Source organism: Synchiropus splendidus, chromosome 12 (genome assembly GCF_027744825.2).
Source record: "Synchiropus splendidus isolate RoL2022-P1 chromosome 12, RoL_Sspl_1.0, whole genome shotgun sequence".
Classification (NCBI taxonomy): Eukaryota; Metazoa; Chordata; class Actinopteri; order Syngnathiformes; family Callionymidae; genus Synchiropus; species Synchiropus splendidus.
Genome location: NC_071345.1, coordinates 13,944,051 through 13,971,441, shown reverse-complemented (window position 1 = coordinate 13,971,441; position 27,391 = coordinate 13,944,051). Strand labels below are relative to the sequence as shown.

Here is a 27,391-nt window from a genome sequence, read left to right as displayed (position 1 = left end):
CCCAATGGGCTTGCTTCTCCGGATGTTATTCTGAGAAGTTTTACTTTTATATTTACTCGCATTTATCCACATGTTCATATTTACCTTTATATTTTACAAACATTTATTCTTACCATTTAATCACAAATATTATCATACATTTAATCTCATAATCAGTAGTGTTCATCATTTCACTGTAGCAAAATTCTTTATTATTTATTTATTATTTTATTCATTTGGAATAAAAAGGGGGAATAGTGATGGAAAAATTATTCTTATTATATATTATATAAGTTATATATAATTGCAGGAGTTCCTGGTCCACTGATCCCACTGATGCACAAGACACGTCGCAGCTCGGATGATAACAACAACAACAACAAACATGGAGGAATCCCTGAACAAAAGCAAACAAAAGCTTCTGTTTGCTTTAGTTCAGGGATGTTTTTCACTACACAATGGCCAGGGTTTCCACAACTCTGAATGTACTTGAAATTCTTATAAAACTGAAATTCTTACACAAATATTTTCAAGACATGAAAAGAGCTTTAGTTTTTATAAGGTGATATAAAAACTTGAATAAAGCCACCATCGTGATTTATGGTGCTACTGTCAAACTGATGCAGAATAAACAACATTTTGTTGTTTAAATGTATGTATGGGTCCATCATTGGATCCACTAATATACTAAATACATTCAAAGTGAAAAATGTGGCTCCTTGTGACAAATATTCTCATACCATTGAACTGTGATTAAAACAGAAGCTGTTTATTTGTGGATCACGTTCAGTGAGGCATCACAATAAAGGAGGGAAAGGTGTTCCACGGATGTATCAAGGAAACACCTTCACACATCAACATATCGGAGTTTGAACTGTCGGCACAAAACTGACGCTGTCGGCAAAATGTCAATATCAGACGTCCGTAACTGTATGTGTATAGCTTGCAAGCAGAAGACCCCAACAGGAGAACAGCATCTCTGAAAAGGCTCAGTGGTCCCAGTTCACACAGGTTACACAGGTGGTTCAAAGTACATGACACACAAGAGACGAGTCAATCAAACACAGAGCAATGCAGCTGTTGATGCCAAAGACAACCAGCTTTCAGTGAAGTCAGATATTCCCAGCACAATCTGAAGCATGGCGTGAAGAGCGCCAAGGTATTTGTTGCATCACTTCATTTGTTTGTTCTGAAGATGCCATTCATTAGTCGTCCAGCCAAACCTGTTTTTCCTGTTCTTTTATTTTAATTGAATGTGTACTTTTGACGCTCATTTAAAAGGCAGCAGTTGACCAGAGAAACAGATGCTACTGGACTGGCCAACAGGAACATTTGGCTTCAAGGTACAAGGTTTGGTACATAGATGCAGGTCAGGTGAGAAACTTCTGTTTGTCTTTCTGACATGAACTTGTTTCATTGTTTCACAGACTGGACAGGATGAAGGGCCTGTGTTTTTGGCTGCTGTTCCTTGTGCCTTCATCAGCATCTTCACTGTGGGATTTACCAGTTCCATACACTCTTCATAGAGACCTCGGTAAATGATCATAATCTTCTGCTTCAATAACCAATATCATCACGCTTTGATACATGATCTGTATTTTTTAACAAGACCTGAATGTGAAGGGAATCGTCCTGAGAGCACTGGATCAGTTCAGGCTGAAGTCATGCATTGACTTCACTGTCCAAGAGACGCAGGACTATTTCATTCACGTCCAAAAGCTAGACAGGTAAGTTCCTCTTCACTGTGTCAGTGTCTGCTGGGAAAAGTCTCTTGATGAAATTATGGAAAAGACAAATATTCAACATGTATAAATAAAACAATTTTAATGTGTTAAAAATATAAAAAAAAAAAAAAAGAGAAAAAAATAGAAAAGGAATCCAGTCCACCAGACATGTTTTATAAAAAACTCAATTGATCCTTGGCAAGATCAAATTTGAAAAAAAAACAAAAAACAAAAAACAAATTAAGCAAAAAATCCCAGAGGAAAAGTAAAAATGATGGAATTGATGCTGAAAAAGAGAAACCTAAAATTGAGAAATGAGGGATTGTCTCCTGGTCTTCCATGTTGTGAGCGTTATCTGCAGTGTTAGCCAGGTGGAGCGTCACCTGAACATAGAGTGAAGTGAGGAAGAGCCATGTTTATCCATACGTTCCCTTCTGCCTGAGTCGATGATACATGATGGCGCCTGAGCACCTTGTGAGAGTTGCGGTGTTGAAATGTAGCATTCAAACCTCTGACTGAGACGACATGTCGGAGTATAGACCAACAGGTTTGTGTAAGACGTGTGGAATGTTTCAATGACTGATATTCTTGATCAGTTTAAACCAGAGAGACGTTGCTAACATGCCACATCAGTGAGGAAGAAAAAAGAAGAAAGGATGAAATTTAACTTAAAATTATTGATAAAAACGAATGAGTAACAGTAACAGTTACTTAAAAAGGGTATATGGTGAGTGAGAAAATAGCTCAAACCAAGATTGTGAAGGAAAGTATTGTACTGTATGTGAAATATCTATTTTTAAATGCTTTATAGAAAAATGTATTCAAAAAAAGCTACTATTGTGAAATAGAATCTGAGACTCTGTATGAGGCTAAAACTGTACATTCAATTTTAGGGGTTTAGTGATTGTCATTACAAAGCTGAGATATATATCCAGAAAAGAATCAAGGATGACGTCTTTTTAAAGACAAACTTGTCGTTGTTTTTGTTTCCTCCACAGGTGCTCCTCATCCGTAGGACAACAGAACATGGAAAAAGGACACAATATCTCCCTCAGACTATACTGCAGTTCCATCGACACTGTCGAAGAACACTTCCTCCGCACTCTTGGCTTCTACCCCGAACACGTCCGACCTGACAGAGATGATTTCATCACCATTGTTTACGAAAACATCCAAGAAGGTTCAACTTTTCTCCTAAAGAAGAATGATTGTAAATTGATTTAAAGGGCAGAGAAGAGAGACAGGGGTTTTCTGAGAAGCACTTGCTCTGCTCATGAAATATAAGGAAAAAAAGCAAATGTGTAGTTCACAACGTATTTGCGCCTCAAAAGAGCTTGATGGTCCTTTAAGTGCCACTTTATATCCTGAATCCAAAGCATGCCAGCCTCAAGGCTTCTGGTCCCAGCACAGTTGATTCTCTACAGAAATGTAACCAAAGAAATAAGTGATGCTTCTTCATGGCCTGGTGAGTGACATGCATTTCAAAATGTCTTTCAGGGAAGTCAGAGATGTTCAATATAGTGAATGACAGCAGCACCCAAGGATTCCCGTACGACTACAGGTCTGTGACGCATTTTGGATCATATGAGTTCACCAAATTATTCGCTCCCACAATCCGCACCAAAGACCCCAAGTACCAAGACGTGATCGGCCTAAGTGGGGAAATGAGTCCAGGAGATGCCAAGAAGCTCAACCTTCGCTACAAATGCAGTAAGTAGGAGGAATTACAACACGTTTGATACACAATGCATTTGAACAGTAGACTGGGTGAGAAGTTCTTGTGCTGATCTGAAACTGTTGGTGAAGTTAAACGATAACTGTCTGGCATGTGGGGCGTCAACAACCAATCCATCAAATCTATAAAAATCTATCATTCAAAGTGCTGAACGTTGGTTCAAGAGCAGAGTCGTCTGACACGTGGCGGCGTGTGCCGTCTCTATGACCCAGGTTTGACTGATCTGATGAGGTTTACACTGCGATCCAGACAGTAGAACTCCTGCAGTGATGTCCGGCTGCTTGCTCACATGTGGAAGAGCTGATGAGCTTTGTGGACTGCAGAGCTCGATTTCTACATCCGTTTGAGCTGTTGTTCCCACACACAGTCGTTTCCATCAAGCAAATATCACTGGAGCTCAGACTCTGGACTCTGTTCCAGTGAACTTCAGATGTAGACCGTGTGTGTGAGGGAGACGAAGGTGAATACATCAAACAACCATCCTTGTTTCTAGTCTTCAAACTATCTCACATGACATTGAAAGACTCTGTTAAATGACGTGAAATCTCAATGTAATGTTTGTCAGCTCCAAGCCACAGCACAAATGGTGAGGCCCACTGCAGCTGATCAGTTGGAAGAGTGGCTCTGCTCACGGAAAGATGCACGACTCGATCCAATGAAACGAAATCTTAAATCAACAATGTAAACAAAAACCTGTTCTGATTTGTATCTTGGTGCTGCTCTTTTCAAAAGAAATGATATATTGTTCCTGAGAGCACCTTCTCGAGGGCCACTAAAACGTTTTTGGTCGACACCTTTGGGCCATGAGACGCTCAGTTTGAATACACTCGCCACCTATGGAGGCAGTAGTGAGTCACTGAATTGACCTGCCAGCTGCAAATCCCTGATAGTTACCAACTCTGGAGAAGTTCTTGAAAAGAAAAATGATAAAGAAAGTGATGCCGCTCCCAACATAAAAAGAACGTCTTGTCTCTGGAGTTGATCGCTGCCACGCTACTGCCACCTGCTGTTCCACTAAGATCATTGCATAAACTCAATGGACAAGTGTTGGGAGGGTCATTTTTAAAATGTATTCCATGACAGATTACAGAATTCATCCCCACACAGTATTTATCTATTCCGTAACATTAGTTAATGCCAGTGAAGTATTTAGAATTCTCTGGATTATTATATACTGTGATTCTTTTGAGAGCAGCCTGGTGTCTTCACTCGATCAGGAGTGGTGAACAAACCTTCTCTCGGCCTGGGTGACCAAGCCAGTGTGGCTGAAGATGCAGGGGCCAACAACAAGCGCTGGAATGTCACGAAACACCTGAGGTCTCACTGGTCTGAGGCTTGTTTGCCCATAAAAGAACCATGAATGTTTCAGCCACAGGGTTCAGAGAGCAAAAGAAAAAGCAGCAGTGAATCTGGAAATGACGGTGTCCCATGAGTATCCAATCACAGGATGTGTACGAGTCATGTTCAACGAAGCCAGAAGGCCCTGCTGTCCCCAACTCATGATCTGATTGGCTGTGGCAACGATCCATCACCTGCAGGTGCCTGTTCACTCAGAGTGCACAGACGCCTGCACTGTTGATTCTCAAGGCCTCGACTGACTTCATACAAGCTGGCGACACAAGCTCGCTGAATTCTGATTGGACAAAAACTCTAACCTCGAAACACACACTGAGATGAACTACGACATAAATATGAAGGACATATTCAGTGGAGAATAGATATTACAGCAGAGAAGGCCTTGCTGGGCCTGATGGCCCGCCCTTCTTTGAGGATCCGTCAATCCAAGTGTTTTATCGTGAAACATTGAAACACAATGAAACATTCTGAAAACTGTGGCCAAACCTTTGATCTGCTTGACTTTGTTCCACGCACCACTGCAGACGAAAGCGTTGCCTTTCAGCTGTATTGTGATTTTTCCGACGGAGCCATGTGTCACATGACAAACTGCTCAGGTGGGAGCACCAAATGGGAAAGGGTCACGCGTGCTGAAGGTGGGCCGAGCTCTGACCACACCAGTCTTCCCAGTGTCACAGCAGAGGAAGGTATGTTTCTAAACACAATGCTGACACATTTTCCTCCTGGTCTTTTCCAGCATCATTAACGTTGCTCTAAAGCAGGATTGTATTTTTCCCCGCAGGATTTACACCTGAACCTCCACAGGAAGGTGAGCGCCTTTTACTCTCCAAGTTTTCCAACATGACCGAAATGAAGTTCCATATTCGGACACTTGGCTGTGGCGCAGGTCACTTCATGCATGTAAGCACGGCGGCTGGTGAAGCAGGCGACTCTGCCTGGCTGGAGACCCCCAGAATGAAGCCCAAGAGACAGGGTCACCTTCAGTGTCTGCAGTTCTACTACTTCCACAATGGGAGCGCGGACGACCAGCTGAACATCTGGATCAGGGAGTTCAACAATGAAACCAATACAGCACGTCTCATGGGACAAGTCACTGGTGAGCAGCTGACCCTCTGGTTTTATCAGGTCCTGGTTCACAGTCTACATTGAGAATTCAGGGTGACCTTCACACAGGAATCCACCCCCTGAGCTGTTTTTACATGATTCACCACTTCATATCCTGGTACTTTCACTTGGCATCAGTGAGAACTTCACTTTCCATTCTCTCATCCAAGGACCACCAACGTCCCACTGGAGGATCCACCATGTTTCCCTGGATGCTCAGAGTGAATTCCAGGTGGAGTTTGAAGTTCAAAAAGGAAATGGAAGCTCCTCTGGTGGCATCTCCATCGATGACATTAATCTGTCAGAAATACAATGTCCTGATGTGACCATGCAGATTGATGATTTTGAGCACGTCTTGACCACAAGTCCTAGAGGCACATTGGTGTTCAGCCCGCGGCACTACTCCAGTGGTGGCTACGCATATCGTTTAGCTGTAGAATTGAATCAATTTTTTTTTGGATTGCGAGTGCAACTGCTGTCTCGCCAGAATGATGATGAGCTGACGTGGCCATGTTTGAACAGACAAGTGACACTGCAATTGGTGGATCAGACTCCCAACATCCAGCAGCACATGTCATGGCAAAGAAGCCTCACCACTACAGGTGATTATGAATTTAAGATCTTAGGAAGCCCGTTCCTGCCAGGAAATAGAAAAAATGCTGTGCTAAGCAAGCGGAACCTTTTTTTCCCCTGGTGGACATGGGCTCTATAGAGAATGTCTTTTTTTAATGAAAAGTGAAACCTATTTTGAATAAACAGATTCAGTGCATTGGGACAATCCTCGCAAGGTTGGGAGAAAAATTGAGACCAATGACACTGAGGAAGTCTTTGCCAACACCCCGAGAACATTAATATTACTACATTCCTCTGAGTTGAAGTCCCTCAACTATCTTAAAGGAGAAAGTGCTGTTTTTGCCTTTTACTTCCAAGGTAAGGCAGCGTCACCGTCTGTTGAAAATGACATGAGAAACTTTGGACTCTGGATATCTAACCCAGCAAAACTGGTCTGTTCCTAGATATCACCCCTCTGATCAATGGAAGTTCACTTCCCAAGGCCAAACTTGGACCAACGGCAGTGAAGCTCACACCAAAAAACCAAAGAAATGACTCATGCACGACACGGTACAGTTTCCTGACTTCACCCTGCAGTTACAACATTTATCTTCCTGAACTGAAACTAAGTACGATCAGAAGTGCGACCACAGATTGATACTTTGAATCAATTTTTCCCTCCGCAGAGAGCCGGCAACAACTCACCCAGCGACGGCTCACCCAGCGACGGCTCACCCAGCGACGGCTCAGCCAGCGACGGCTCAGCCAGCGACGGCTCAGCCAGCGACGGCTCACCCAGCGACGCCTCACCCAGCGACGGCTCACCCAGCGACGGCTCAGCCAGCGACGGCTCAGCCAGCGACGGCTCACCCAGCGACGGCTCAGCCAGCGACGGCTCAGCCAGCGACGGCTCACCCAGCGACGGCTCAGCCAGCGACGGCTCACCCAGCGACGCCTCACCCAGCGACGGCTCAGCCAGCGACGGCTCAGCCAGCGACGGCTCACCCAGCGACGGCTCACCCAGCGACGGCTCAGCCAGCGACGGCTCACCCAGCGACGGCTCACCCAGCGACGGCTCACCCAGCGACGGCTCAGCCAGCGACGGCTCAGCCAGCGACGGCTCAGCCAGCGACGGCTCACCCAGCGACGGCTCACCCAGCGACGGCTCAGCCAGCGACAGCTCACCCAGCGACAGCTCACCCAAAAACAGGTCACCCAGCGACAGCTCACCCAACAACTGACCAAAGGTAACACATTTTGTGTGCAGCAGCAAAGTCAAGCAATTAACAATGTTTTGTTGATATATATTTAATAAGCACAAGGTTGTTTTCTGCTTCTGCGTAAAAATACGTCAAATCTGAACAGTGAGTTCACAACAGAAATGTGCTCTGCCTGGAACTGTTTTTCGTTGAGCTCAGTCCAGTTTCCTCCTCGACCAATTAGATCACAGGACTCAGGAGGACTTCTGTTGATCCAAGAGACGTTGAAATGAATCTTCCACACTGTTTTCCATACATTGTGTGTAAATGTTTCGGCAGTTTGACTCTGTCAGCCCCAGACGGTGACTTTTATATTTTCCTTCTATTTTTTAAAGGCCGCCACCCACCATGAGCGATGGAGCTACAGTTGGCAGGTAGGAGGAGTAACAGTCGGGAAGATTGGGCATCACCATTATAACTGCTTGGAATATACTTGTCTGTTTCTTCCGTCTGTCCTTCACACCTTGCGCACGCCACCTCACGATGTTTGATTCATCTCCAGTGCAAACGGTCCTAAAAACAACAACAGGGCAAGAACGTTGATGAACTATTTCTACCTCATCGACTGAATTGACTTTTTATTTATACAGCCATTCATTTATCAGATGGCGAGGACGACTGTATAGTGCGATCTTGGTTTGGTGGGCGCATGTCACTGTTCACCCTGCAGCCACTTCTGAATTCATGTTTTATTTTATTAGTCCTACACAAACTAGTTCATCCTGAATTTCCATGCCTTTTTTCAAAAGATGGACGGACAGACGGACAGACAAGAGAAGCAGTTGCTTTTGTTAGCCAGGAAAAAAGTACTCAGCTCGACTCTGAGTCTGAGTGGTTTCTTTTTTTTCTTTAAGGTCACCCATGATCCATAAAACATTGGATGACAGGTACAGTGAGCAGTGCTCCGTCGCAACTGTTTCATTTTCTTCTTTTCATTTACTTCTTCCCTCTGTAACTTACATAACTTTGCAAAAAACCTGGAATAGCATGAACAACAATGACTGACTGACTTTATTCTCCATTTTCAAAAGTTGCTGATCCAGCGAGTGAAACGCTCAGTTGGATAGAAAAAACTGTCAGACACAGAACTTGTGTGGAAACAACCCACACCATAACTGAAGAACATGTTCTGCCTTGGTTTATTTTATTTATTTTTTATTTTGTTTGTTTTATTGAGTTATACACAAATAGTTCTTACTAATTAGATAATTGCAGTTGACTTAAAAATAAATAAATATAATAAAAAATAAACCATATACCGTATTTTCTGGAACTTTATGGCGCGCACCGCAATATTAGCCGCACCCACAAAGTTTATGAAGGAAAATAGATCTTTTTCTGACATAAGCCGCAGCGTCCCATAAGCCGTGGATGCACTGGTGCTGTCTGCGCTGCAGAAAATGCATGACTTCTCCTCTAGTTCGAGATTTGAAAATAGGGTCCAGCATCGAGACTGACTCATGAAACAATCTGGGAAATCTTCTAAAGTTGAATCATGAACTCTCATTTTACTTACATTTAAAGTGTTCAAAATGCGCTGTTTTCACCCTCCAGTCGATCGTCTCTGACACGTGGGTGGAAACAGCGCATTTTAAGCGCTTTAAAGGTAAATAAAAGACCCGGATGTCATCGGTTTGATGTGATGAGGCTCAATAATTTTGCCAGCAACGTAAGCAGCTGTCTTCAACCTCTTTTGTGAAACTTCCCACTCTGGACATTTGCAAAATGTCTGATTCAGGTGGCCAAAGAATGCTGCCTCTGACACACAAAACAGCAGCGGATTCGGTCAGTTCCGTCTAAAAGCGACACCTGAAAACGGCTGGTCATCTGGCTCGGTGAAATTAATGATTATTTCTCGGGCAATATGCTTAGCATTCCGTATGTGTCTGCGAATGACCGCTGGTTCCTGCAGTTTCATGAGCACGGAAAACTCTCTGTCCTCTGTCAAGTGCTGGTGTTTTAAATATTGTATGTAATTTGTGGCGTTGATGCCTTTTAACGTGCATGTGCTGCAGGATGTAAACTTGACATGACAGACTGAATAAAAACTCCACAGTAGACAGGCTGTTGCCAAGCGAGCGGCGAGTCAGCAGGGAGTGAAGGAGGAGCGGACGCTTCACAAACCGCGGGCGGTGCTTCATCAGAGCGCCGACTGTCATGTGATCGGCAATGACAGGCAGAGATCGGCATTCACCGATCACGCCGAGGTCAGCCTTTCATAATCGGTGGCCGATCGATTGGACCATCCCCAGCAAAAATCCATATATTAGTAGCGTTGTTGTATAAGCCGCAATGGTTCAGACTGCAAGAAAAAAGAAGCGGCTTATAGTCCAGAAAATACGGTATAAACAATCGTCCAAACAGTAGCTTTCTTTATCCAGAGAAAATAAACAGCGTCAGGAAATATTCATTGAATTTTTTTTTTTCTTTTAGGAGACCCAGGACCCATGAAACATTGGATGACAGGTAAAAGGTGTTCCACTCACAGAAATGTCTTTTTTCTTTTCATTTGCTTCTTTCCTCTGGCCATCACATTAACTTTCTTCCGTCAAACCCCATCAAAATTTCCATCTCTAAGTCCCGAACACAGTAATCTCCATTGGTCATGATGTCATCATCCTAGTTTTTGCTGCGCTCTGCGCTGCTATTTAATCTCAAGCCAATGCAGGCCACGTAAAACGTCTTCGAAGGTCAGATTTGGCCCCTGTGCCACATAAATGGACTCAGATCAGACTGTATAGAGCACAGCACGGATGCTTTGCTGCCATGAACACTTCAAGTACTTTGGGTTGTTTTTCTTCTTTTTCACAGGAGCATTTTTTGTTTCTCTCCTGCGATGATGTCGTCACCCATCCTCATCCTCCTGTCAGCAGTGCTGCTCTGGATCGCCTGAGTGGAACCACCAGCTCATGCTCTCCCAAATAAATGTGGATTTTCTGGCGCGGGATTGAATGACAGGGTTTAGACATTTGTCTTTGTCGTGATTTATTTTGGTGATGGGTGTTTTATCAAAGCAAATAAATGCAGTCAACCTCAAATGATTTGTTCCCCTGGCTTTACATTCCGTGATGCTATTCTCAACATGGTTTTCAGAATTCAGATCGGAGACCAAGGCTTTTAATCCCTGCGCTGCCCACTGAGGTGAGAGGGAGTGTGGCGCAGACAATGAATGGAGGATGAGGCTTTCACCATTAAAACATATGTGTGTGGATAATAGCCTCCAACTCAGCCAGCAAGTTTCCAAAATTCGATACCAACACTCAAAGAAAACTAAAAACTCCATACCATGTCCGTATTGCAAAGCATGACGATCACAGTGTTCATGATTTGGCGGTCGACATCCTGGTTTGTAGCAAACAGACACTATAAATGTCAATAATTAATTTCTGAAACTCTTTGGAATTTCAAATGAACAGTGTTTATTGACATCCATGCTGGAGCAGGACCACAATATAAGCTAAGAGACCTTTCTTTGAAAACTTGTCTCCAAGAAGTAAAGCAGACTCCCCCAAATTTTCTTCAACTGTCTTCTAACTTTAGGCTTCTTCTTGCGTCATGAGTTTGAGGAAGTCTGAAGCTCAAACTTAACAAACATCCAAAGGTCTTTCATCTGTTTTAGTTAACAATATGTTTTTTTTTTCATCTTGTTTTTCCAAGAGGTGTTGAAAGAAAACTTTTTTTTTTTCATTCAGTTTAACTTTGTGCACCCCAGGCGACGACTTCCTTTGTTCTTTTTCTTTTTATATAGAGGACCCCACCCACCACGGAACTACTGCACAGTTGGCAGGTAGGAGGAGTTATGGTTCCAAAACCTCGACTTGTCCTGGAGACAACAGCAGCGCAACAACTTTGACGACTGGCTTCAACATCTTCGACTAAATAGAGAGGCCAGAAAAAGCGGCAGCCCAACTCTGAGTCTCAGGAAATTTGTGACTCAGATTGCATCACAGAAAATGACTCTGAACACGACACAGAAAAAAATCTGAGTCGGGGATTTAGTGTAAACACATGATCAGGGACCTGCGTTTGGTGGTTGAAAACAAGGAGTTTTTTTAATTGAAAAAGTAAAGAAAGGACTGAGAAGACGAATGAGTAACAAGAAGAATAAAATGGAGGAGCCAAAGTGAACATCTCCTTGCATGAAAATTATGAAAGACAAATACAGGGATGAATGTTTGGAGTGTGAATGAGTGGGTGAATCATCTTGGGTTTCCCACGACCCTGATGAATTGTGAATGTTGAGACACTGACTGAATGAGAAATGAGAAGAGAAAAGGACAATTGAAATGGAGCGTGTGAGAAAGTTTGAAAAACACCAGAAAAGTGTGGCTGGAAGAAGCCCAGTGTAGAGTGGCGAAACAAATTAAAACAGAACAAAAGCAGGAAAGGTGTGAAATCACACATCAGAGAGACGGCGACTGGGTGCGTCTGCCACACAAAAGACACCAGGTTCCGGGTCCATTGCCAATCGCTCCATCCATTGCTGTCCAAGCCCCACTCAAGGACCTGCTCCTACCCCTCCCCAACAAGACGTCCCTGCACAAGTGGTGACCAGATCAAGGGCAGAGCAACAGCAACAATCACCACAAGATGGCGCCACACCTGTCCTCACCTGCCAATGATAACCTCCAAGGTCAACGGTGTGAGGATCAATGTCATGGTCGACTCTGGCGCGACTCTGCAATTAGGACATGTGAAGTAAAAACAAAACCAAGCGGGCGTTCGACTTACAGGATGAGTTCCAGCAGAAATGTAGTGTTAGGTTTTCTGCACCATTGAGGTTCATTTGGGAATCTCCAGAGGGAAACGTTGATTTGAAACATTTGTTTTTGATGTCCCCACAGGGTGCGGTAAATCTTCTAGGAAGGATTTGAAGATAAAGTGTGGGACCGTCATAACATTAACACCAACTGGGTTAACCGTTGTTTCATTCCACCTTTGGTTCCTTCTTACAGAATGGACCATACGAGGTGTTTTGTACCTCAATCGAGAGGTCTTTTATTTCGCTCAACACACGTCCACACTCTTGCTGCTTCACCTGCGTCACTTACAAAAGTGTCCCCCCGGGAACAACACACGGAACTTCATTCACACATACCAGTACCATACATTGTTACAACGGTTAGTCGTCAAAATTTAGATGGGAGTCTAAACTGTCTTCAGTTTCAATGTACACCTCCGGTTTATGTGACTCCTTACAGACTGCAATGTGCTGCACATGTGACCTCTGGACCTGACAGACAGGATGGAACTGACTTTTACAAGAATCTCAATGATGCCATGTGTTTGACTGACCTCTTCTTTGATGAGCACAGGTGCACTGCAGCACTGCATGTTGACTCCTGAACAACTTCCTGTCTTCACCTCCCTGTATGCTGCACCTCATCTGTCCATTTCCAAGCCAAAGTCTGAATCTCTGAAGGCTTTGGCTCCTTTTGTTAAGATGTGTATGCAGGTGTCTGATGGGGAACCTGAGCGTGATGATCCTTCTATTTTCCTCTCTGCACAGTTGAAAGTGTGCCGTCTTCCTTTCACCTCTCAGGTGCACTGTCTCAGTGAAAACAAGCCTGGGTCACACTCTGACCCCACAGGGCAAGACTCGCTCCTTCACCAGCCTCTGCCATAGTTCATGTCTCCCTCTTGTGCTTGTGTACACGAGGAGGAGCTTGTGCATGTGTTCTAACCTTTATCTTATTCACAGCACCACCCAACATTGGAATGATACCTCAGAGGCCGCCAATCGATACGGCAGGTGGCTGACGCTGTCCCACGGTCAGCCGACACTCCTCTGCACGACATCAGACCTGGTGACTTCTTGCTGATCAGGAACTTCTGGTCCAAATCTTGGCGACATCAGCACTGGTTGGGGCCCGTCCAAGTCCTGCTCGTCACACGTAGGGCGATCAAAGACCCAAGGGCCACTTGGGTGCACGCATCCCACTGCAAAGTCGTGTTCAACGCCAAATGAGTGTCAACTGAGGGACAGTCCACCACCTCCTCTAAACAACGTCCCGCCGGACGACAACATTCCACCTGAGCTTCTCACGGATGCTCAAAGTTGTTGCTACATTCTGGTTTGTTATCTTCAATGTTGTTGTGTCCAGTCCAGTGATGAAAGTGTTTTTTTGCTGAGAATTCCTCAGTGAAAGTGTCAACTTCACACTGAACTTTTTTATTCTCACTCTCTTAGCAAAGATTAGTCAATAAATATTCTTGAAGACAATTCTCTCTCCAAGATCTTTATTGTGGTCAGGAAAATCCACAACACTTGAGCATGTGACACAAGCTGCATTTGCCTGAGACATGTGACAACTGCGTGACAGTCGGCTGCCCCGAGGCTCATCACTGAACTCACAGCTCTACATCACTTTTTAACTTCATTTTTTTCCTTGTTCTGGCAAAGTGTTTCATATAGAATAAATTACTTTTTTTCCACTTTCAGTGAGCAGAGCAAACCCACAATGTGAACTTCACTCATCACTTGTTCAGTAGCGGAATGTTGCCCGGTGGCCCTGCTCTGATTCTCAGAATAATACATCTTAAAACTTTTGTGACTCAGATTGCATAACAGAAAATGACTGTTAGCATGTGTTGTTCTGAGCATTTGGCAGCAAAATGTTTTCATAACATACTGAGCCAAGATAACAAACATAGTTCCACAATGACTGTCGGAGCATATTCAACACACCCAAGGAAACAAAACTGCAGGCTACCTGAAAATGAGTTAAAAAAATAATCATAAATAAATCATAAGGTCTTGTTTTGGCTGCGCTCGAAATATCTACTCTGAGTCTCAGGATTTTTTCCCATCTGTTTAGTGTAAAGATGTTAAAAATGAATGAATAAAAACAGCTGACCTCTGAACTAAGGGTTTGTGTCATCTGCTAACATTTTGTTTAGCAATCATAGCAATGACTGACTTCATCCACCATGTTGAAATAGTTGCACATCCAGTGACTGAAACTCTGATTTTGACATAAAAACCTGTCCGACACAGAACTTGTGTGGCTATATTCAGAGGCCCTCACAAGGCCGTGCGTGTCAGTCCCGGCGACTGAAGGAGGAGAGCCACATCAGGGCTTATAAACAGCAAATAGCCCATGCGTCAACCTGCAGCACTGAGGGCTGCCCTGGTCTGTCAGTGTGGGAGCAAAAGTCCACTTTCCCAACGTCACTATAGAACACCATGGGAGTGAGGATGGCAGATTGAGGGACGACAAAAAAACTCAACTCAAACTCAAAGTGAGCTTGTCGTGTCGACAACACAGGGATGTGTGATGCGTCTGTGCTCTGACTTCTACACACACACAACATCAGGAGGATTTTACAGTGTATTAGTGGAGACTGAACTAAACATTCGGTAGTTAATTGTATCAAACATTTCGTAATGAACAGGCTCCTTTCAATGATATGTTTGCTTTAACTGCAACAAGAATTGAATCAGAATGTGAAGGTGCTTTTGTTGTTGTTTTGAAGCTGTGTTTCAAGTTGTGGGCGTCATTTGAAAGCAGATGCCAACAGGGAGTGTGGTATGAGCGCGTGACACAAGCTGCATTTGCCTGAGACATGAGACAATTGCACGACAGTCGGCTGCCCCGAGGCTCATCACTGAACTCACCTGTCAAACAGCTCTACATCACTTAATTTTATTTTTCCATTTTGCCTGTCCTGGCAAAGTGTTCAATATAAAATAAATGACTTTTATTCCCTATTCAATGCACAGATCACACCCACAGTTGTGAACTTCCCTCATCACTTGTTCAGTAGCGGAATGTTGCCATATTACCAGACGGACCGTTCGTCTTTTCATCGACTGCATGTCCAGGGAATGAGTATCTGGGCTCCTGGTCTGCTATTTGCTGCTCCAGTCTTCAGCAACAGAACTCGGCTGCTCGTCCAAAACAATAAACTCCATGAGCATTGGTGTCTCCTGCGGTTTGCTCCAGTTAGCATTTGTTTGTTTGCCTCTTGGTAGAGCTTGAGTTCGGTGCTGTGATTTGAGGCCAAGTGTCTTGTTTTAATGCTGCCTCTGAGTCCATGGGTGCACACGCTGCAATTCACTTGTCATTTTCCTGGACGGAGAAGCCAAACCACCGCCATCGTGGCTGGCTGGCTCTCATGTCTGCAGCTGCAGGTCTACTCTGCAGGCTGGGCTGCAGCATCACAAGCAGCCAGAGAGTCTGGAGAAATGCTGGCTTTCTTCTGTCATTTTTACATTGTAGTAGAGTAATAACATTTCTCATCCAGTATAAATATAAATAGCATCTTCTTAAAGTAAATGAATAAATCTTGAATAGAACGTCTTCTATTTGTCGTCATAAATGCCCACGTCGGCGCCGATCAATCGATGCAGCTCGATCCACAACATTTCCATTGCATCGAGAGAGTGACTTAGAGTCAATAATAGTCTTTGAGAAGAAATTGAGAAGAAATAAATAAATGATTACTCTCACTTTTGGTTACATTACAGTTGTGTCTGTGTTTGATACAATATATAACACAACTATACAATACACAATTGTTTCAATCATTTGTTGCCCTTCAAAAAACAGACATGTTCACAGTATTTTTCTATGTTTTACTGTCTCTTTTTCCTCCACAGCATCTATTGCTTTTACAGTAGTGAGACACATGGAGCAGTTCATCATTTTAATGACCATACCAGCCTATGTCACTGGCTCAGGATTCACTGTCTGTACCTGCACACGTTTTCTTTTCTTTTGTCTTGTTCATTTGTCTTGCTTGTTTTTGTTTTGTTTTGTTTGGACTTTGAATACTAAAGTTCCAAGGACAATGTTCTGTTGTTGTTAAATCACATCCATCCTGGTTGTAATGGCAGTTGACAGGATAATGACACAGGAACCAATGTTGTAAATGCTATCAATAAAGGTGTTGTTTTTCCTAAATATGAAATGAAATTCATGTTCTTTTTCAGAAAATGTTTATGTGTGAATCACGTTCAGTGAGGCATCACAATGAAGGAGTGAAAGTCGATGGCCCCAGACACCAATGGTGCCCTGGAAGAGTCCAAACAGCCTCATCCACCTGGAGCTGGAGGACCAGCTCTTGACCCATCCATATCTCACTCAACATTCCCCAGGTTGATGATGTCATCCTGCCAGTTGAGGTGGACTTCACTATTTTAAAAGGTCCACAGCTGTCATTTAAATTATTCTATGTGTTTCGGTTACTTCTCTTGTGTGATGATTTAGCTTCAACCCCAATGGGCTTGGTTCTCCGGATGTTATTCCTTTATATTTTACAAACATTTATTCTTACCATTTAATCACAAATATTATCATACATTTAATCTCATAATCAGTAGTGTTCATCATTTAACTGTAGCAATATTCTTTTTAATTCATAATTTTATTCATTTGGGATAAAAAGGGGGAATTGTGATTGTGAGGGGGAAAATTATTCTCATTATATATTATATAAGTTATATATAAGTGCGGGAGTTCCTGGTCCACTGATCACACTGATGCACAAGACACGTCGCAGCTCGGATGGTAACAACAACAACAACAACAACAAACATGGCGGAATCCCTGAACAAAAGCAAACAAAAGCTTCTGTTTGCTTTTGTTCAGGGATGTTTTTCACTACACAATGGCCAGGGTTTCCACGACTCTGAATGTACTTGAAATTCTTATAAAATTGAAATTCTTACACAAATATTTTCAAGACATCAACAGAGCTTTAGTTTTAATAAGGTGATATAAAAACTTGAATAAAGCCACCATCGTGATCTATTGTGCTATTGTCAAAACGTTGCAAAAAAAACAACATTGTGTTGCTTAAATGTATGTATGGGTCCATCACTGGATCCACTAATATACCACATTCATTCAAATTGAAAAATGTGGCTTCTTGTGGCAAATATTCTTTTACCATTGAACTGTGATTAAAACAGAAGCTGTTTATTTGTGGATCACGTTCAGTGAGTAAAGGAGGACAATAAAGGAGGGAAAGGTGTTCCACGGATGTATCGAGGAAACACCTTCACACATCAACATATCGGAGTTTGAACTGTCGGCACAATACTGACGCTGTCGGCAAAATGTCAGTATCAGACGTCCGTAACTGTATGTGTATAGCTTGCAAGCAGAAGACCCCAAGAGGAGAACAGCATCTCTGAAAAGGCTCAGTGGTCCCAGTCAACACAGGTTACACAGGTGGTTCAAAGTACATGACACACAAGAGACGAGTCAATCAAACACAGAGCAATGCAGCTGTTGATGCCAAAGACAACCAGCTTTCAGTGAAGTCAGATATTCCCAGCACAATCTGAAGCATGGCGTGAAGAGCGCCAAGGGATTTGTTGCATCACTTCATTAGTTTGTTCTGAAGATGCCATTCATTAGTCGTCCAGCCAAACCTGTTTTTCCTGTTCTTTTATTTTAATTGAATGTGTACTTTTGACGCTCATTTAAAAGGCAGCAGTTGACCAGAGAAACAGATGCTACTGGACTGGCCAACAGGAACATTTGGCTTCAAGGTACAAGGTTTGGTACATAGATGCAGGTCAGGTGAGAAGCTTCTGTTTGTCTTTCTGACATGAACTTGTTTCATTGTTTCACAGACTGGACAGGATGAAGGGCCTGTGTTTTTGGCTGCTGTTCCTTGTGCCTTCATCAGCATCTTCACTGTGGGATTTACCAGTTCCATACACTCTTCATAGAGACCTCGGTAAACGATCATAATCTTCTGCTTCAATAACCAATATCATCACGCTTTGATACATGATCTGTATTTTTTAACAAGACCTGAATGTGAAGGGAGTCGTCCTGAGAGCACTGGATCAGTTCAGGCTGAAGTCATGCATTGACTTCACTGTCCGAGAGACGCAGGACTATTTCATTCACGTCCAACACCAAGACCGACAGTAAGTTCCTCTTCTCTGTGTCAGTATCTGCTGGGAAAAGTCTCTTGATGAAATTATGGAAAAAACAAATATTCAACATGAATAAATAAAATAATTTTAATGCATTAAAAATGTAAAAAAAAAAAATGAAATGCAGCATTCAAACCTCTAACTGAGACGACATGTCGGAGTATAGACCAACAGGTTTGTGTAAGACGTGTGGAATGTTTCAATGACTGATATTCTTGATCAGTTTAAACCAGAGAGACGTTGCTAACATGCCACATCAGTGAGGAAGAAAAAAGAAGAAGAACGGATGAAATTTAACTTAAAATTATTCATAAAAACGAATGAGTAACAGTAAAAGTTACTTAAAAAGGGTACATGGTGAGTGAGAAAATAGCTCAAACCAAGATTGTGAAGGAAAGTATTGTACTTTATGTGAAATATCGATTTTAAAAATTCTTTATTGAAAAATGTATTTAAAAAATACTATTGTGAAATAAAATAAAGAGAGACTCTGTATGAGGCTAAAACTGTACATTCAATTTTAGGGGTTTAGTTATTGTCATTACAAAGCTGAGATATATATCCAGAAAAGAATCAAGGATGACGTCTTTTTAAAGACAAACTTGTTGTTATTTTTGTTTCCTCCACAGGTGCTCCTCATCCGTAGGACAACAGAACTTGGAAAAAGGACAGAATATCTCCTTCAGTCTATACTGCAGTTCCATCAACACTGTCGAAAGACACTTCCTCCACACTCTTGGCTTCTACCCCGAACACGTCCGACCTGACAGAGATGATTTTATCACCATTGTTTACGAAAGCATCCAAGAAGGTTCAACTTTTCTCCTAAAGAAGAATGATTGTAAATTGATTTAAAGGGCAGAGAAGAGAGACAGGGGTTTTCTGAGAAGCACTTGCTCTGCTCATGAAATATAAGGAAAAAAGCAAATGTGTAGTTCACAACGTATTTGCGCCTCAAAAGAGCTTGATGGTCCTTTAAGTGCCATTTTATATCCTGAATCCAAAGCATGCCAGCCTCAAAGCTTCTGGTCCCAGCACAGTTGATTCTCTACAGAAATGTAACCAAAGAAATAAGTGATGCTTCTTCATGGCCTGGTGAGTGACATGCATTTAAAATGTCTTTCAGGAAAGTCAGAGATGTTCAATATAGTGAATGACAGCAGCAGCCAAGGATTCCCGTACGACTACAGGTCTGTGACGCATTTTGGACCATATGAGTTCAACAAATTATTCGCTCCCACAATCCTCACTAAAGACCCCAAGTACCAAGACGTGATCGGCCAAAGTGGGGAAATGAGTCCAGGAGATGCCAAGAAGCTCAACCTTCGCTACAAATGCAGTAAGTAGGAGGAATTACAACACGTTTAATACACAATGCAATTGAACAGTAGACTGGGGGAGAAGTTCTTGTGCTGATCTGAAACTGTTGGTGAAGTTAAACGATAATTGTCTGGCATGTGGGGCGTCAACAACCAATCCATCAAATCTATAAAAATCTATCATTCAAAGTGCTGAACGTTGGTTCAAGAGCAGAGTCGTGTGACATGTGGCGGCTTGTGCCGTCTCTATGACCCAGGTTTGACTGATCTGATGAGGTTTACACTGCGATCCAGACAGTAGAACTCCTGCAGTGATGTCCGGCTGCTTGCTCACATGTGGAAGAGCTGATGAGCTTTGTGGACTGCAGCGCTCGATTTCTACATCCGTTTGAGCTGTTGTTCCCACACACAGTCGTTTTCACTTTATGATATGAAACATTTCCATCAAGCAAATATCACTGGAGCTCAGACTCTGGACTCTGTTCCAGTGAACTTCAGATGTAGACCGTGTGTGTGAGGGAGACGAAGGTGAATACATCAAACAACCATCCTTGTTTCTAGTCCTCAAACTATCTCACATGACATTGAAAGACTCTGGTAAATGACGTGAAATCTCAGTGTAATGTTTGCCAGCTCCAAGCCACAGCACAAATGGTGAGGCCCACTGCAGCTGATCAGTTGGAAGAGTGGCTCTGCTCACGGAAAGATGCACGACTCGATCCAATGAAACGAAATCTTAAATCAACACTGTAAACAAAAACCTGTTATGATTTGTATCTCGGTGCTGCTCTTTTCAAAAGAAATGATATATTGTTCCTGAGAGCACCTCCTCGAGGGCCACTAAAACTTTTTTGGTCGACACCTTTGGGCCATGAGACGCTCAGTTTGAATACACTCGCCACCTATGGAGGCAGTAGTGAGTCACTGAATTGACCTGCCAGCTGCAAATCCCTGATAGTTACCAACTCTGGAGAAGTTCTTGAAAAGAAAAATGATCAAGAAAGTGATGCCGCTCCCAACATAAAAAGAACGTCTTGTCTCTGGAGTTGATCGCTGCCACGCTACTGCCACCTGCTGTTCCACTAAGCTCATTGCATAAACTCAAAGGACACAAGTGTTGGGAGGGTCATTTTTAAAATGTATTCCATGACAGATTACAGAATTCATCCCCACACAGTATTTCGTAATCTATTCCGTAACATTAGTTAATGCCAGTGAAGTATTTAGAATTCTCTGGATTATTATATACTGTGATTCTTTTGAGAGCAGCCTGGTGTCTTCACTCGATCAGGAGTGGTGAACAAACCTTCTCTCGGCCTGGGTGACCAAGCCAGTGTGGCTGAAGATGCAGGGGCCAACAACAAGCGCTGGAATGTCACGAAACACCTGAGGTCTCACTGGTCTGAGGCTTGTTTGCCCATAAAAGAACCATGAATGTTTCAGCCACAGGGTTCAGAGAGCGAGAAAAAAGCAGCGGTGAATCTGGAAATCACGGTGTCCCATGAGTATCCAATCACAGGATGCGTACGAGTCATGTTCAACGAAGCCAGAAGGCCCTGCTGTCCCCAACTCATGATCTGATTGGCTGTGGCAACGATCCATCACCTGCAGGTGCCTGTTCACTCAGAGTGCACAGACGCCTGCACTGTTGACTCTCAAGGCCTCGACTGACTTCATACAAGCTGGCGACACAAGCTCGCTGAATTCTGATTGGACAAAAACTCTAACCTCGAAACACACACTGAGATGAACTACGACATAAATATGAAGGACATATTCAGTGGAGAATAGATATTACAGCAGAGAAGGCCTTGCTGGGCCTGACGCCCCGCCCTTCTTTGAGGATCCGTCAATCCAAGTGTTTTATCGAGAAACATTTCAACACAATGAAACATTCTGAAAACTGTGGCCAAACCTTTGATCTGCTTGACTTTGTTCCACGCACCACTGCAGACGACAGCGTTGCCTTTCAGCTCTATTGTGATTTTTCCGACGGAGCCATGTGTCACATGACAAACAGCTCGCGTGGGAGCACCAAATGGGAAAGGGTCACGCGTGCTGAAGGTGGGCCGAGCTCTGACCACACCAGTCTTCCCAGTGTCACAGCAGAGGAAGGTATGTTTCTAAACACAATGCTGGCACATTTTCCTCATGGTCTTTTCCAGCATCATTAACGTTGCTCTAAAGCAGGATTGTATTTTTCCCCGCAGGATTTACACCTGAACCTCCACAGGAAGGTGAGCGCCTTTTACTCTCCAAGTTTTCCAACATGACCGAGATGAAGTTCCATATTCGGACACTTGGCTGTGGCGCAGGTCACTTCATGCATGTAAGCACGGCGGCTGGTGAAGCAGGCGACTCTGCCTGGCTGGAGACCCCCAGAATGAAGCCCAAGAGACAGGGTCACCTTCAGTGTCTGCAGTTCTACTACTTCCACAATGGGAGCGCGGACGACCAGCTGAACATCTGGATCAGGGAGCTCAACAATGAAACCAATACAGCACGTCTCATGGGACAAGTCACTGGTGAGCAGCTGACCCTCTGGTTTTATCAGGTCCTGGTTCACAGTCTACATTGAGAATTCAGGGTGACCTTCACACAGGAATCCAGCCCCTGAGCTGTTTTTACATGATTCACCACTTCATATCCTGCTACTTTCACTTGGCATCAGTGAGAACTTCACTTTCCATTCTCTCATCCAAGGACCACCAACGTCCCACTGGAGGATCCACCATGTTTCCCTGGATGCTCAGAGTGAATTCCAGGTGGAGTTTGAAGTTCAAAAAGGAAATGGAAGCTCCTCTGGTGGCATCTCCATCGATGACATTAATCTGTCAGAAATACAATGTCCTGATGTGACCATGCAGATTGATGATTTTGAGCACGTCTTGACCACAATTACAAGCGACACATACATGTACAGCCCGCGGCACTACTCCAGTGATGGCTACGCATATCGTTTCGCTGTAATAATGGGTGGAGGTGATTTTGGCTTGAAAGTGCAACTGCTGTCTGGCCAGAATGATGATGAGCTGACGTGGCCATGTGTGAACAGACAAGTGACAGTGCAAGTGGTGGATCAGACTCCCAACATCCAGCACCACATGTCGATGGAAAGAAGCATCACCACTACAGGTGATTGTGAATTTAAGATCTTAGGAAGCCCGTTCCTGCCAGGAAATAGAAAAAAGGCTGTGCTTAGCAAGCGGAACCTTTTTTTCCCCTGGTGGACATGGGCTCTATAGAGAATGTCTTTTTTTAATGAAAAGTGAAACCTATTTTGAATAAACAGATTCACATTTTTGGGACAATCCTCGCAAGGTTGGGAGAAAAATTGAGACCAATGACACTGAGGAAGTCTTTGCCAACACCCCGAAAACATTGGTATTCCTACTTTCCTCTGAGATGAAGTCCCTCAACTATCTTAAAGGAGAAAGTGCTGTTTTTGCCTTTTACTTCCAAGGTAAGGCAGCGTCACCGTCTGCTGAAAATGACACGAGAAACTTTGGACTCTGGATATCTAACCCAGCAAAACTGGTCTGTTCCTAGATATCACCCCTCTGATCAATGGAAGTTCACTTCCCAAGGCCAAACTTGGACCAACGGCAGTGAAGCTCACACCAAAAAACCCACGACATGACACGTGCAAAACAGGGTACAGTTTCCTGACTTCACCCTGCAGTTACAACATTTATCTTCCTGAATTACAGCTATGTACAATCAGAAGTGCGACCACAGTGTGATACTTTGAATCAGTCTTCATTTTTCCCTCCTCAGGGAGCCGACAACAGCTCACCCAGCGACGCCTCACCCAGCGACAGCTCACCCAGCGACGGCTCACCCAACAACTGACCAAAGGTAACACATTTTGTGTGCAGCAGCAAAGTCGAGCAATTAAAAATGTTTTGTTGACATATATTTAATAAGCACAAGGTTGTTGTCTGCGTCTGCGTAAAAATACGTCAAATCTGAACAGTGAGTTCACAACAGAAATGTGCTCTGCCTGGTTTTTCATTGAGCTCAGTCCAGTTTCCTCCCCGACCAATTAGATCACAGGACTGAGGAGGACTTCTGTTGATCCAAGAGACGTTGAAATGAATCTTCCACACTGTTTTCCATACATTGTGTGTAAATGTTTCGGCAGTTTGACTCTGTCAGCCCCAGACGGTGACTTTTATATTTTCCTTCTATTTTTCAAAGGCCGCCAACCACCATGAGCGATGGAGCTACAGTTGGCAGGTAGGAGGAGTAACAGTCGGGAAGATTGGGCATCACCATTATAACTGCTTGGAATATACTTGTCTGTTTCTTCCGTCTGTCCTTCACACCTTGCGCACGCCACCTCACGATGTTTGATTCATCTCCAGTGCAAACGGTCCTAGAAACAACAGCAGAACGTTGATGAACTATTTCTACCTCATCGACTGAATTGACTTTTTATTTATATAGCCATTCATTTATCAGATGGCGAGGACGACTGTATAGTGCGTCCTTGGTTTGGTGGGCGCATGTCACTGTTCACCCTGCAGCCACTTCTGAATTCATGTTTTGTTTTATTAGTCCTACACAAACTAGTTCATCCTGAATTTCCATGCCTTTTTTCAAAAGATGATGGACGGACAGACGGACAGACAAGAGAAGCAGTTGCTTTTGTTATCCAGGAAAAAAGTACTCAGCTCTACTCTGAGTCTGAGTGGTTTCTTTTTTTTCTTTAAGGTCACCCATGATCCATAAAACATTGGATGACAGGTACAGTGAGCAGTGCTCCGTCGCAACTGTTTCATTTTCTTCTTTTCATTTACTTCTTCCCTCTGTAACTTACATAACTTTGCAAAAAACCTGGAATAGCATGAACAACAATGACTGACTGACTTTATTCTCCATTTTCAAAAGTTGCTGATCCAGCGAGTGAAACGCTCAGTTGGATAGAAAAAACTGTCAGACACAGAACTTGTGTGGAAACAACCCACACCATAACTGAAGAACATGTTCTGCCTTGGTTTATTTTATTTATTTTTTATTTTGTTTGTTTTATTGAGTTATACACAAATAGTTCTTACTAATTAGATAATTGCAGTTGACTTAAAAATAAGTAAATATAATAAAAAAGAAACCATATACCGTATTTTCTGGAACTTTATGGCGCGCACCGCAATATTAGCCGCACCCACAAAGTTTATGAAGGAAAATAGATCTTTTTCTTACATAAGCTGCAGCGTCCCATAAGCCGTGGATGCACTGGTGCTGTCTGCGCTGCAGAAAATGCATGACTTCTCCTCTAGTTCGAGATTTGAAAATAGGGTCCAGCATCGAGACTGACTCATGAAACAATCTGGGAAATCTTCTAAAGTTGAATCATGAACTCTCATTTTACTTACATTTAAAGTGTTCAAAATGCGCTGTTTTCACCCTCCAGTCGATCGTCTCTGACACGTGGGTGGAAACAGCGCATTTTAAGCGCTTTAAAGGTCAATAAAACACCCGGATGTCATCGGTTTGATGTGATGAGGCTCAATAATTTTGCCAGCAACATAAGCAGCTGTCTTCAACCTCTTTTGTGAAACTTCCCACTCTGGACGTTTGCAAAAGTGTCTGATTCAGCTGGCCAAAGAATGCTGCCTCTGACACACAGAACAGCAGCGGATTCGGTCAGTTCCGTCTAAAAGCGACACCTGAAAACGGCTGGTCATCTGGCTCGGTGAAATTAATGATTATTTCTTGGGCAATATGCTTAGCATTCCGTATGTGTCTGCGAGTGACCGCTGGTTCCTGCAGTTTCATGAGCACGGAAAACTCTCTGTCCTCTGTCAAGTGCTGGTGTTTTAAATATTGTATGTAATTTGTGGCGTTGACGCCTTTTAATGTGCATGTGCTGCAGGATGCAAACTTGACATGACAGACTGAATAAAAACTCCACAGTAGACAGGCTGTTGCCAAGCGAGCAGCGAGACAGCAGGGAGGGAAGGAAGAGCGGACGCTTCACAAACCGCGGGCGGTGCTTCATCAGAGCGCCGACTGTCATGTGATCGGCAATGACAGGCAGAGATCGGCATTCACCGATCACGCCGAGGTCAGCCTTTCATAATCGGTGGCCGATCGATTGGACCATCCCCAGCAAAAATCCATATATTAGTAGCGTTGTGGTATAAGCCGCAATGGTTCAGACCGCAAGAAAAAAGAAGCGGCTTATTGTCCAGAAAATACGGTATAAACAATCGTCCAAACAGTAGCTTTCTTCATCCAGAGAAAATAAACAGTGTCAGGAAATATTCATTGGATTTTTTTTTTCTTTTAGGAGACCCAGGACCCATGAAACATTGGATGACAGGTAAAAGGTGTTCCACTCACAGAAATGTCTTTTTTCTTTTCATTTGCTTCTTTCCTCTGTCCATCACATGAACTTTCTTCCATCAAACCCCATCAAAATTTCCATCTCTAAGTCCCGAACACAGTAATCTCCATTGGTCATGATGTCATCATCCTAGTTTTTGCTGCGCTCTTCGCTGCTATTTAATCTCAAGCCAATGCAGGCCACGTAAAACGTCTTCGAAGGTCAGATTTGGCCCCTGTGCCACATAAATGGACTCAGATCAGACTGTATCGAGCACAGCACTGATGCTTTGCTGCCATGAACACTTCAAGTACTTTGGGTTTTTTTTCTTCTTTTTCACAGGAGCATTTTTTGTTTCTCTCCTGCGATGATGTCGTCGCCCATCCTCATCCTCCTGTCAGCAGTGCTGCTCTGGATCGCCTGAGTGGAACCACCAGCTCATGCTCTCCCCAATAAATGTGGATTTTCTGGTGCGGGATTGAATGACAGGGTTTAGACATTTGTCTTTGTCGTGATTTATTTTGGTGATGGGTGTTTTACCAAAGCAAATAAATGCAGTGAACCTCAAATGATTTGTTCCCCTGGCTTTACATTCCGTGATGCTATTCTCAACATGGTTTTCAGAATTCAGACCGGAGACCAAGGCTTTTAATTCCTGCGCTGCCCACTGAGGTGAGAGGGAGTGTGGCGCAGACAATGAATGGAGGATGAGGCTTTCACCATTAAAACATATGTGTGTGGATAATAGCCTCCAACTCAGCCAGCAAGTTTCCAAAATTCAATACCAACACTCAAAGAAAACTAAAAACTCCATACCATGTCCGTATTGCAAAGCATGACGACTACAGTGTTCATGATTTGGCGGTCGACATCCTGGTTTGTAGCAAACAGACACTATAAATGTCAATAATTAATTTCTGAAACTCTTTGGAATTTCAAATGAACAGTGTTTATTGACATCCATGCTGGAGCAGGAGGACAATATAAGCTAAGAGACCTTTCTTTGAAAACTTGTCTCCAAGAAGTAAAGCAGACTCCCCCAAATTTTCTTCAACTGTCTTCTAACTTTAGGCTTCTTCTTGCGTCATGAGTTTGAGGAAGTCTGAAGCTCAAACTTAACAAACATCCAAAGGTC

The 27,391-nt window shown here is 43.3% G+C and overlaps 2 protein-coding genes and 1 long non-coding RNA gene across 4 annotated transcripts; all 3 read left to right on the top strand.

The window, feature by feature from the left end:
* The first annotated feature begins 1,236 nt into the window (after nt 1-1,236).
* LOC128768626 (meprin A subunit beta-like) lies at nt 1,237-7,691 on the top strand. The gene is made up of 13 exons (XM_053881620.1): nt 1,237-1,322; nt 1,407-1,513; nt 1,589-1,706; nt 2,702-2,883; nt 3,201-3,413; nt 5,319-5,480; nt 5,576-5,602; nt 5,681-5,890; nt 6,069-6,500; nt 6,658-6,828; nt 6,915-7,020; nt 7,137-7,304; nt 7,370-7,691. Exons 2-13 carry the CDS (start codon nt 1,417-1,419, stop codon nt 7,689-7,691), a joined length of 2,208 nt encoding a protein of 735 aa, XP_053737595.1. The 5' UTR covers nt 1,237-1,322; nt 1,407-1,416.
* Nucleotides 7,692-8,040: 349 nt separating this feature from the next.
* Nucleotides 8,041-10,709, top strand: LOC128768669 (uncharacterized). The gene is made up of 4 exons (XR_008416262.1): nt 8,041-8,083; nt 8,564-8,596; nt 10,143-10,175; nt 10,521-10,709. It is a non-coding gene; the product is annotated as an uncharacterized LOC128768669 (long non-coding RNA).
* Nucleotides 10,710-18,122: 7,413 nt separating this feature from the next.
* LOC128768544 (meprin A subunit beta-like) lies at nt 18,123-26,761 on the top strand. Of its 2 annotated transcripts, XM_053881497.1 has the most exons (16): nt 18,123-18,210; nt 18,295-18,401; nt 18,477-18,597; nt 19,236-19,417; nt 19,733-19,945; nt 21,879-22,040; nt 22,136-22,162; nt 22,241-22,450; nt 22,629-23,060; nt 23,218-23,388; nt 23,475-23,580; nt 23,703-23,783; nt 24,126-24,164; nt 24,642-24,674; nt 26,221-26,253; nt 26,599-26,761. In XM_053881497.1, the coding sequence occupies exons 2-16, from the start codon at nt 18,305-18,307 to the stop codon at nt 26,678-26,680; spliced, it is 1,989 nt and encodes a 662-aa protein (XP_053737472.1). In that variant the 5' UTR covers nt 18,123-18,210; nt 18,295-18,304; the 3' UTR covers nt 26,681-26,761. The 2 variants fall into 2 exon arrangements, with proteins under 2 accessions (XP_053737472.1, XP_053737471.1); XM_053881496.1 differs by lacking the exons at nt 26,221-26,253; nt 26,599-26,761 and having other exon boundaries at nt 24,642-24,982.
* Nucleotides 26,762-27,391: the final 630 nt, after the last annotated feature.

Coding starts and splice junctions, on each gene's coding strand:
- LOC128768626 (XM_053881620.1), top strand. CDS start 1,417: ATGAAGGGCCTGTGTTTTTGGCTGCTGTTCCTTGTGCCTTCATCAGCA. Junction 3,414..5,318: donor CAACCTTCGCTACAAATGCA/GTAAGTAGGAGG, acceptor GCACCACTGCAG/ACGAAAGCGTTGCCTTTCAG. Junction 6,829..6,914: donor TTTTGCCTTTTACTTCCAAG/GTAAGGCAGCGT, acceptor GTCTGTTCCTAG/ATATCACCCCTCTGATCAAT.
- LOC128768544 (XM_053881496.1), top strand. CDS start 18,305: ATGAAGGGCCTGTGTTTTTGGCTGCTGTTCCTTGTGCCTTCATCAGCA. Junction 18,402..18,476: donor CACTCTTCATAGAGACCTCG/GTAAACGATCAT, acceptor TTTTTTAACAAG/ACCTGAATGTGAAGGGAGTC. Junction 19,946..21,878: donor CAACCTTCGCTACAAATGCA/GTAAGTAGGAGG, acceptor GCACCACTGCAG/ACGACAGCGTTGCCTTTCAG.